The 11,758-nt window shown below is 36.6% G+C and overlaps 1 protein-coding gene across 1 annotated transcript in view; it reads right to left on the bottom strand.

The window, feature by feature from the left end:
* LOC104468177 (triadin-like) overlaps nt 1-11,687 on the bottom strand; it is a gene marked incomplete at both ends in the record, with an annotated part of 38,393 nt that extends 26,706 nt beyond the window's left edge. Inside the window, 4 exons of the mRNA XM_010082215.1 lie at nt 3,371-3,430; nt 7,709-7,906; nt 9,250-9,309; nt 11,628-11,687. Of these exons, the coding sequence (XP_010080517.1) occupies nt 3,371-3,430; nt 7,709-7,906; nt 9,250-9,309; nt 11,628-11,687 (378 nt within the window). The remainder of the gene's footprint in view (nt 1-3,370; nt 3,431-7,708; nt 7,907-9,249; nt 9,310-11,627) is intronic.
* Nucleotides 11,688-11,758: the final 71 nt, after the last annotated feature.

The raw sequence follows: 11,758 nt of genomic DNA, 5'->3' as shown, positions 1-11,758 counted from the left end.
CAGCAGTCCCTCTGAGAAATTGTCACTTATCATACATATGTTAGACAGAAAGTAAAAAATATTCTCATGCTCCTTACTTCATCGGACAAAATCAGAAAACAATTTTATTATTCTGTATACAGTAGAGCTCAAGAGGACTATCTATAAGTGTCTCAGTAGAATCCAGGGTAGGTTGCTGTTGCAGTCATGATATTCATGAGATGGATTTATGGTTTAGTAAAACCTGTTTGAGTTTATGTCTAAAACTGCACTGATGTCTATTGTAAAGGGCTGAGAACCACAGATACTTTTAGGAAAAGTAAAATAGAAGTCTCTGAAGTTAATTGATACTAATATTGACATAATTATTGTGGTTTACAGGAGGATTGGCATAAAACTACTCAGTATCAGGGACAAATGCTGTCCAGAAAACCAAGAAAACTAGCTAATGCTTCATGAAGCAGCTTAGCAAGAATTCTCCTTTCTATGGCTTCCCATGAATTTGATGTGTTTAGTTTACGTACATTTCATTCATTTTTTAAAGATAAGACTGCAGTTATATGACAAAACTTTGAGTAAATGAACAACATTTCAGTCTCATTTATTAAAATCAACAAAAGAGCATTACATGACCACAACAGATTGTTCAGGCAACTGTTGAAATTGATTAATGGATGTATTTTGAAAAGTGTATCTAATTAAAGAAACCCTAGGATCTGAATTTTACTTTTCATTATTTGATCTCTATAAAATGCCATCTTAAATGGTCTACTTTTCTATAAATTCTTGCATAAAATGTATATAAACCTAAAACAATCTGATGTTGGCAGTAATTAATATGAATTTTTCAGTAATGCAAATATTCAAAAAATACTATCAAAGGATAAATATTGAATGGTTTTGTTACTACTGATTTTATAAATCCATATATTGTGCCTAATTAATCTAATGAGTGGGACACTGTTATTATAAACTCAAGCAGACAAAAATTGCTATTTGGTGTAAACCATTTTACAAAAGCCAATATACCTGTGTGAAGGTAAAAAAATGTGCTTTTTCTCCATCACAAATGGGATTGACAGAAACAATTCCTGGCTTGAAAGTACTGTGGTGTCAGGGAGACCATAATTAAATTCCTTAGCTGAATTGCACTCAAATATCTTTGTTTAGACAATCTAATTTACCATAAAAGATATAAACCAATAAAAAGGTAAAATATAGCAGATTTTAAAGCTAATTGGATATTAGGATTATTAAAGGGACTTAGTGTGCTTGCATTTTCCTCACATTTATCTACTGAAGAAAATGAATCACAGTAATAATTCAGTTCACAAAGGCCAGCATGAAGTGAGCATGTTGCCTGAGAAAGACAGCAACAAGCACAGGGCAGTGTTCGGTGGCACTCACCTCATCGATTCCTATACAGAGCACAGAGCATACCTGGCCTTTACCTTGCTTCTCAGAGACATAGTCAACATTTCAGCACTGCCTTTCATAACTTGTGAGGTTCACTAAAGCTTATTTTGAATACAATGTTTTATTTTACCTCCCACAAAAATTTATCAAGCTCCATTACAACAACCATTCACAGCATTTAACTTCAGATGTTGACAAATGACTTCGCAGGTCAAAAAGCAGTTGCTTTACAGGGTGACCTACGTGTGGACTTTTGGAGATAGTGAATTAAGAAGGTGTCCTCTTCCTTTTCACCTACAAATCAGATGATTTAAGTTGCTTTATGACTTATTTCCTCTTTCTGGGGCCTTAAGCTGTCACCCTGTTTGTTCACCTGCAAGGCCAGTTGACCACCCAATGACCATTGAACATTTTTCAGCTGTTTAACATGCAGTTTCTTAGTATAACTCTGTCACAGCACACTGAAACAACACAAGGTAAACACTGGGAGGCAAGAGCAGACAGTCATGTCTCTTATTTTCTGAAATTCAAGTCACTATAGACTTCCCTCTCTATCTCCCTGCTCCCTTCCATTTTTCCTACCAGTTTCCTCATAGGTGGAAAGGTCAAAACTGAAAAGCAATCTTCTCCAAAACTCCCTTCCTACAGTGTGTCTGTTCTGACTTGGGAGAGCATCAAACAGCCCAGGGAGCCATCTGGAAAAAAGAGCTCTGACATACGTCAAAGCTGCTTGCAATTGCCAGGAGAATATAGGAGAGATCTTGAAGATCTCCCTGCAAGTCCTTGTGTTATGATTTACTAATGGTACAGCTGTGTAAAGCCAGAGACTGTGTGAAGCACACCTGGTACAGGGGGTTATTTTTTAAATCAAAGCGTAACTGAAGGTCTCGAAGGTTTTGCTAAGCTTTTTCCCACCCTGAGCCTAAACCAGCCGCTCTATTTATAACTCTCTGTCTTTAAAGTCCTAGAGGTGATATAATTTGCTCTCTTTTAATGGAACCTGCTATCTCTCTGTGCCTCTCTTTGAGAACAGGTCATTCAAACCCTCGCCCTCCAAAATCCAGAGCTTGTTTGTTTTCCCTCTGCAAAAATCTGTGTCCTCTCTCTCCCCATTTCGAGAAACTCTGTTTCTCAGCTACATCCTTAGGACTTCCCAGCTCTGACTGGACCTGGGAATGTCAAGAGAGGACTAAAGTCACAAGGTAGAGATAAGAAATACATCCAATTCAGAGAAGTACCAGTGGAGAGCTCCTTGAGAAAATAATTGACTAAACAAAGCTTGTAATGCTTGTTGTGTCCTTAAATATTCAACCATTGACTCTTTTCATAAATATCATTGCTTATCATTCCTAGGATTATGTCCTCTCTTGTCCTCTTGCACTGGATTTCAGAAGGAAGTGTGTCCATTAAACAAGGCCAGGGTAGATCGACTTAATGAGACGATGTTCAGTCATCATCAGTAGCTCTAGCTTCTTTTTTGGCTAAGAATTAAGTGTCTGTGTTAGAACAGATGAGCATGGAGATGTGGGAAGAGAGAAGATAAAGCACAGAACTAATAGATCAGCTAAGATACTTCATATACCTAGTACAACAATTGCAGTTCTATTTTTGAAGCATTCTAGGGTTAAGGCTTGTTATTTCTGGGGAAAAAAAAACAATAAGCTATTAACAATAAGCTCCTTCCTCTTGCACCTCAGCCAAAAAAAGCATGGAAAATTTTAGCAATTTCTATAGCCTTCCATTGACTCTACTTTTAAAGTAATCTTAATTTTAATTCATGCATTGTAGACAGAAAATTAAAAGCTTTAATAATACAGCCATTAGCTCTTATGCTTTATTAAAATGATTTGCACACTCTTTGTTGCACTTGTGAGACCTCTCAACAATACAAAACACACTTTTAATACATACAGGAGCAGAAACTCTCAGGGAAACAGAAGAGTATTAGAACAGAGTTCATGATGTAGGAAAGTACCTGGATAAAAATTCCCTTGCGCAAACATGTCAATCACATATCGACAGAATGCATATTGATCTAACAGAACAAAAAGGAAAAAAAAGAGTAATGAAGAAGGTAAATTAAAAATGTTGCTTCTATTTAAAAGTAAAGGTAAAGCTTGGCAGTGCAAAGACACATTTCATGGATAGTATTACTTGTACGTTTGGGTTTTTTTCCTGACCTTCAAGTAATTTACACATTCAGAAAGAGACAATTGGTCTCCTGGGCTGGCAGGGTGTAGTGTGTGCCCCAGGTCAGCAGCACACAGCCTTGGTTTTGGTGTAGGTCCTGAGTGAATGCATAATACTGTGCAAACTGCTGCCTGGCCACAGGTCCCAGGGACTTTTTCTTGTCCTTGAAGATTCATTTTGAATAGTTGCAGCCAGGTGATAGAAAAATTCAATAAAGTTTTATATCACAGTATTTTGTTAATATTGTTTTAACAGCATAGTCAATATGTACATTTAGTGAATGGGAATATAAAGAGAACTCTGTGTACTTACATTCCTGTAGCAATGAGATTTTCCACAGAATTTTATCGTTTAACTACAGAATTATTTTCCAAACACTAATCTTTACAGATATATATATGTATATATTAAATCTGCATATATTAAAACTATGCTATTCAGAAATTAAGGCTTCTGAATCTAAATGAAACTCTAATTTCAGAAATGTTATTATCTTGATTTCTCCTATACATAAGCAGAGTTGAAGACCTTAATAAAATTTTTTTAACATTAAGAATGGCGAAGAAAAGTTACCAGTTGTACCTCAGTACAAAAGAATTGCAATATTATTGCTGGATTCTTCAGCTGTCCAGAAAACAACACATTGCCCCACTGGACTCTAAGGGACATTAGCTTTGAAAGTTAATGTTGATGACCAAATGCTGACTCTGGATAGCTAAGTTAGTTCCCAATTATCCTTGAGTTAAGCATATTCATCCGTCTGTCCAAGACTGTTCTAGCACAGTTCCTAGGCTACAGAAGTTCCATCTCTTCCTCTCTTCACCTCCTGTTGCATCTCTCTCCTATTCACCTACAAAGCCACTTACTTTCTCTTTGCCAACTTCAAAACAAAATTATGCAGACTTTGGAATACTTAAAATTTAAAAATTGGCATAAGTGTTATATTTAAGTGCAAAATAATATTCCAAATATGTAACACTCATTGTATTATTTGCTTTCTTACATAGTTCACTGGAAAATCAGTATTAGTTTATGCCGAGGTGTTTATGTGATTTCTGCTCTGTTATGTTTGATTGCCACAGAAGTCCTCTGGTAGAGAGCAACAGCTTTCAAGTCATGACTTCCTATGGAGTTGCAGAAACTAAGAAAGGGTTTACAACCTCAGCAAATAGCCAATTGTTTCTACTAGTCGATAGCAGCCCATCCAGCTATTTCCTGTTACTGAGATGGTGAGGGTAATACTAGTCCATACTGTAGGATCTGAGGCAAACCTTTCAGGACATACAGAGGGCTGTAGCTACAAACACTATGACTAGTCACAACAGTTTACACTTTCATATTCAGGAATTCAAAATTATCTTTCTGACTGGCTCCAGTTTTGGATTCCATCCTCAAGGAATCTAAACAATTTGGCTGCAACATCTGCCCTGAGTCTATGCGTTAATTTTCTGAAAAAAAAAGTAGTAGCGTATGTGTGAGGAAACAACTTTTTTTGGTTGGTTGGGTTGGGGTTTGGGTTTTTTGTTTGCTTCTTTGTTTGAGGTCTTTTTTATGTGGAAATGTAGTTTGAATAAACATTTTTAAAAAGCTCTAGTCCTGATTGTACCTGAGAATAAATATTTTGTATTAATCTCATGGGATTTCTTTAGTAACTCATCCCCTGAAAACTGGGATTTATAAAAAAAAAAAAAAAGGAAGGCAGAATGTTAAACTCTGAATAACAAAAATAGCATTTCTACTGTATATGACATAATAAGGTGCATTGCACAGTAATATCCCATTGAAGTTCATGTGAATTCTAGCAATCAGCAAAGACTGAAATCTAAAGAATTTTAAACTAATATATTTTTCCAAATGTCTCTTCATGGCTAAAAATTCAGTTTAACTTAAATTCTCCCATTAAAAAGAAAACTTCACACTACAGTTTTTATCTTACAACTTTGTAATAGTGGCACAGATATTCATCTGACTACTAATAAATCATGTCAAAGCTTGAGACTAGATTCTTATTGATGAAAAGAGTCATAGATATTTCTGTCATTGGATCTCATCTGATTTAACCTAGGAGATGACCTATCTTTTAAAATTTAAATTTGAGTAAGGAATTATGTAACAGCAGGTACATCATGATAAGCCTACTGTGATTACTGTTCTATTTTTTACACTGTTGCAGAAAAGCTGTCAGAACTACTCCCTTGAGCAAGGAAAAGTAAGTATTGCAGTATCAGGAAATCTTGGCGAAACCATATTGGCTTCAAAATTATGCTTACTTTGGGTCACAGTGGGACTGAAACATAGAACTGAATTTTCTGAAAGTATCCAACTGGGCAGCAGCAGCTTAAGGTGGAAAAAAGAAGGATGAAAGTTGAAAAGGCAGCTTTCAAGGAAGGTGTGCAGCTCTATCTCCAGTGATGAGGGCAACTGAAGAGGCTCCTTCCTTCCTCCACTCCAGCTGCTCATTCCCACTTTCACCTGTCCACGGTTCAGTGCAGTCACTGGGGTCACACTCTAAACCAGACTTACAAAAGTGATCTGTTAATGTTTGATGTTAAGATTGATCATTTTGCTAATATTTATCAGTTTAAGGGAGAGGAGAGTGACACACACGAAAAAAACCCCCCAAAAGATTGATCATTTTGCTAATATTTATCAGGGAGAGGAGAGTGACACACAAAAAAAACCCCCAAACAAAAACCCCACCACTCTTCCCTATTACTATTACTCTCTGTGATCTTCTGATCCCTTCTTAAAATATTTTGCTGTCAGGGAGTAAAGTGTCTCATCTGCACACCATTGCTTTTTTCAAGCCTCATCCTGAACAGTATGGAGTGGATCCCACTGTGCACTGAAATTCTGTCAGAGCAGACAAAAACTGAAAGAGATTTGCACCACCCAAGAGGAGCTCAATAATTTGCTGAACTTTCCCCCTGGTCGCAGCAACCAGCACGAAAGATGCTGCTTTGATTTTATGCCTCAAAGGCTCCAGTATTTCAAGGAAAAACTAAAATTAACTAGAAGACAAACAAATGCTAAAATATACTGGTTCAGCACACTATGCATGTCAGAAAGGACGCTATGTCTCAAAATCTCTCATATTTCTAGAAACATATAATGTAGGCAACTCCTAAGGGGTCTAGAGCTGATGGCTGTGAAATTTTGAGAGAATCATCCCATGTGGATTCAGATATCCAGGCAAGGATGACTGCTTTGATGCTCAGGCATAACAACTTATCTGTCGTTATCAGCTGAAAGGATCAGATAGGTGCACCATGCAATGCTGAGCTGCCTTTATTAATGTCAGAGTAATCCTGTGCCTGCAGTGTGGCAATTCATACAGAGAGGCAGGTCCTGCTGCCTTCATTCATACAAAATTGTACCTAATGCCATGGAAGAGCCACAGGGAAAGCAGGGAACCAGTCAGTGCAACTTGGGGGTAGAAGAACTCAGGCTGGCTCTGACAAAGAGGAATATATAGTTAACATATCCATTTCATGTTGGTGCATGTTGATTCTTTGTTTTATCACTTAATTTCTTCCTTTGACCGGAGTAATGGCATTTCTTTCCTTTTTAGGAGAAATTTGGAAGCTGTTCATATCAAGTTACCTCAGGCAGGTATATCATTAAATCATATAATGCTCGACAACTTGATAATGCCTCATATAACCTGATGTAATAGCAATTCTTACATTCCCTTTCCTCTCCTGCTACTTTCCTTATTGTTACTGAGGAAATATGCAGGTGTAGAAACAAAACACTATTCCCGACACGTCACTGGACAGTCTGTATTTTCCAAAAACACTTTACTAGCAACACACTACATAATATTCTACTGAGCAAATGACTCAGACCTATTTTAAGAGAAATTGGTCCCTGGTAAAGAGGAATTTAAACTAAAATGAATTTTTAGCCATGACAAACAGAACATTCTGGTTATTTAGATTAAACTTATTTTATTCTTGATAGCCTCCTTCTAGGGGTCTGAGATTCATCTGGAATTTATTTGTACTGCACTTTTCCTTTTCATGGGTGGACTTTGGTCTTTGCCAGCTTTAGCTCCATTCTCTCTGCTTCTTCCCCACTACCTTATCAAGATCTTCATCTTTTTCCTCTTGGTTTTGTTTACCTTTCTTTTCCGATTTAGTTACAGTCTGAAGAGCTTTCTCCTCTTTAACTTTCGGTTTGGCCTTTATTAACCCAACTTCTGTTGTTTTAGTTTCTGCCTGCTTGACCTTCTCAGCAGTCTTTGCTTCTCCTTTTCCATCCTTCATCACTTCCTTTTTAACTTTTGCTTCCACTTTAGTGCTCTTTACTTTCTTCTCCTCTGCAGGCAATAGAGAAAAAGGTTTCAGTGTCATTCTTTCCCCCTAGAATAAGACTTAATACCATCTATTTTATCTTGTGCTATTACTAATGAGTATTTCTTCATCATTAACATCTTGTTCAGGTCTGACGAAAGCTATAACCCCTCTAAACCAGACAGACAGATGGACAGAAATATGAGATGCAAGCATGTTTTGTCTTCAGTCTTGTACCAAGTATTTGGCTGATAGTAGCCTGTGGCAAATAATAGTCAATGTTTGTAACGACAATATGTTAGATTTTATGGTATAAACTAGGGAGACAAATGTTGTTCATGAAGCAAACAAATATACAAGGCACTTCCAGGCTAAATCTGGATAATTTTAGACTTCAGAGATCAGAGCTAAACTCTGTAAGGGTCGTTGATTTAAAATATGGCTATTTGTAAGGATCGCTTTTATGCACCAATTCTAGGTGTCTGCCAAGAACTCTTGATTTCTTGAGTCTCCCTCTGTATCAGTTCCCTGAGCTGAAAGACTAGTCTGAGACAGACCATGATGCACCCTGCAGCAGACTGAGAAGGTTTCTGAGCAGGATTACTGAATTGTAAATATCAGTGGCTGAAGGTACACAGAGGTTGGTGCGACCAGGAGTATTCCTTCTGCTCATATGTATCAGCAGCTTTTTCTCATCTGAGACATGAGTGGTGACAAGATGTGTATTTCTAGTTCACTTCAGTGGAAAATCCAATGGTAGTTTAAAATGCCACTGAATAACTTTTAAACTGATCTGTCCAGTGTGATGTTCACACTTCTGTTTTCTTCATAGTTCTGAAGGTCTCCATACTTGAGGCAAAATTTGAACGCTACAAGATCCTTGTCTTCTCTAAGACACTCTACATCTGTTTCCATTGAGCCACTGATCTGACTAGACTGATTTTATCAATATGTAAACCAAAGAATTCTAATACATTCTAATACAGATGTTTTTTTAGGGGACAATTCCTACTTTCAAAAAAGCCATGGCATGACCAAATATATTGCTGGTTAGTGAAGAAAGAATTTTCTTAACTAGTTATAGCGAAAATGTGTACGTCAAACCACTTAAGGGTAGGCCTAATTCTTTTTCAGGGAAATGGTCGTTCATACCTTTAATTTGCATCTTTGAAATTTCAACATATCTTAAAAGTGATAATACATACAAACAACCCCTAGATGTTCTAAAGACATTTTAATTCAAATTTTGTTTTAATTTCATTATAGTGTCATGCAGATTTTTCATATGCATTATATTCTCTGCTCCAATAAAATAAAGTTTATGAATATTAATGTAAATTCTGGTAAAAAATGTAGTATAAATAAATACCTTTGAGAGGAGATTTCTTTTCATCTTTTTCATGTCTTTCAGGTTTGCCTTTCTGAATTGCTAGAAATGAGTACAATTGCATATTAGGAAAAAAGAATGGCAAAGAATGAGAAATTATTGCTAAAACACAACAACATCCCTGGCAATGTCATATTTCTTCAAGATCCCAGTTTTTCAGTTTGCAAAAATCTAGCTTCTTTTTGTCAGGTTCACACACTGGGGTAAAAAGCTTCAAAATATCTGTTGAGGCTCACCTAATCAAAAGACAAGGCAGTCGCACAGATCTGAAGCTTTGTAGGGAATGTTTATACTGCAAATTCCAGATGACACAAACTTGCTCTGCTCAAGTTCCTAGCAGATACAGTCTTGATCTTCTTGTGCTCCAGATAACAGGAAGCCATGTGGCTACATTCATCTTACAGAAAAGAATTTTTCTTAGCTTGAGCTCACTGTCATACAAACACAGTCACGAGCATGGAGCTCACTTCAGAGCCCAGCTTGAGTGAGTTCATGTCTGCACAGGATACACTATGCAAACACACACACTACTATGTCCCAGAAAGGCTGTCAAAATATTATGTGGAGACTTCTATCTTTCCTCTCTTGGTTGCCATCCAGACATATTGCTGGAACAAAGCAGCCTTGGATTACACTTCTTTCTTTAAGTGATAACTACATAACAACAACATTCTCTCTAACTGAATACCAGCTTGGAATTGCTGCATATGAGCCATGACTGATGTTTATACTTGTTTTTTCTTTTTTCGAGATAGCTGTTTATTAGATGACATGTTCAAATAGCATTTATATCACTGAAGTTTTCTGGAGCCTTTGACAGGGGCTGAAGATGCAACCTAAGTCTTTTTATTGAGTGTAGAGAAGATCTCCTGACTGTGAGGGAAGCAGCCACCTGATTTTCAGTTCTGTTCCCTGAAGCTGGCCTGGACCTGAGCATCCTCACTTTCTAGGGATTGCAAGTGGGTGAAATGGCCCCTCAGCATTGCTGGTAGCTGATCCAGTTTAGAGCAGACCCCCAACAAAAGGGAGGAGAACCTGACAATGAAGCACATCATGCTGCCGGCATAAACGTGCCTTAGGAAACACTGAAGGCAATGAGCATCCTAGTGCACTGAGTCCACCCAAGGGGACTTGCATGGCATGGAAACTGTTCAAGAGAGGGCAGCATGTCTATATGTCATACTGCAGGAGCATATCTCCCTAGCTACAAAGTGACCAAATTCTTCATAAAATTTTCCAGCCAGTGACTGGAGTCATGGCTGCCATTAAACACATTAGAGCTCTAAGTGATTATTTGGTTAGCTATCAGAAGATAAATGGGTAAATATGTTGGCTGCTCATCAGGAATATCTTGGAAGTTATTTGTTTTTCAAATCTACACAGGCACTGTGTGCATTTATTTTCTCTGGGTTACTCCAGTGTGATTTAATTTTATGAAAAAATCCTACACTTTCAATTTATACACAGAAAGTAGAAAATATGACTAAATATTGCTTTTAAAGAGTGACTGGACAACAGCTACCTATCAAAGTCTTTTTAAGGCTTTAAGTCTTCATTCCACATTTTCTCTTTCTTCACTCCCACTTTCTGTTTTCACATTTCTCTTTAATGTAAAGACCAATAAAGACTGTTTTGTACATTTCAATCTATATTGTCTGAACAAATTGAAATTAAACCTAATTAACTAATGTAGCATATCATCATGAGATTAATGTGAATGCCATAAGCGACTGATATTAAGATATATTGCAGAGTATTTTTTTCAAGAGTTAACTGAGTAAAAGTAAGAAGAGACAAAAACTGAAACCTAACTTAATGATAGTAATATCTGGCTTCCAAAAAGTAACACAAGTGGGGGGAAAAAAAAAAAAAAAAGAAAACTTCAGAGCAAAAACATTCAAATGCTAAGCAATAATAAATGTTAGTCTTTAAAAAATGGCATAACAGGGCAGGCTGATTGGATTTTTAAATCCCCCTGTCTAAATCATGACTAAAGATGTAATTATCAGTCAAAAGAATACTGAAAATTACCTCATACACAATATTGCTTCAGAATATATATGAAAATTAGAAATGTGAATCTTAACCAAAGCCACTTCTGCCATGGAGGACAGTACAAATCATGTACTAAAATGAAAATGTTATTGCAAAACAATAAAGAAAATGAAAATCTATTTTTGGATGTGATGGAAGACCCAGACGGTGAGTTAGTAAACACTCTTGCATACACTAGAAGACTAGTGTATCTTCTAGTGGACTAGAAGAACTTTATACTTTAAATGTTCCTCTCCACACTCTTACAACCTATAGAAGCACTAAAAATGTAAAATTGTAGAACACGTAATAATAATCTGCATTACCTTTAGAAGGTGCTTTCTTTTCATGTTTTTCTGGCTTTTCAGGTTTCTCTTTGTGAATAGCTAGAAATAAATACCAACAACATTAATGGTTATTAAAAAAGAGAAATCATAGAAACATAGAATGGTTTGGG

This window comes from Pterocles gutturalis, unplaced genomic scaffold (genome assembly GCF_000699245.1).
Source record: "Pterocles gutturalis isolate BGI_N339 unplaced genomic scaffold, ASM69924v1 scaffold17679, whole genome shotgun sequence".
Taxonomy (NCBI): domain Eukaryota; kingdom Metazoa; phylum Chordata; class Aves; order Pterocliformes; family Pteroclidae; genus Pterocles; species Pterocles gutturalis.
This window is presented reverse-complemented; position numbering and strand designations above follow the sequence as displayed.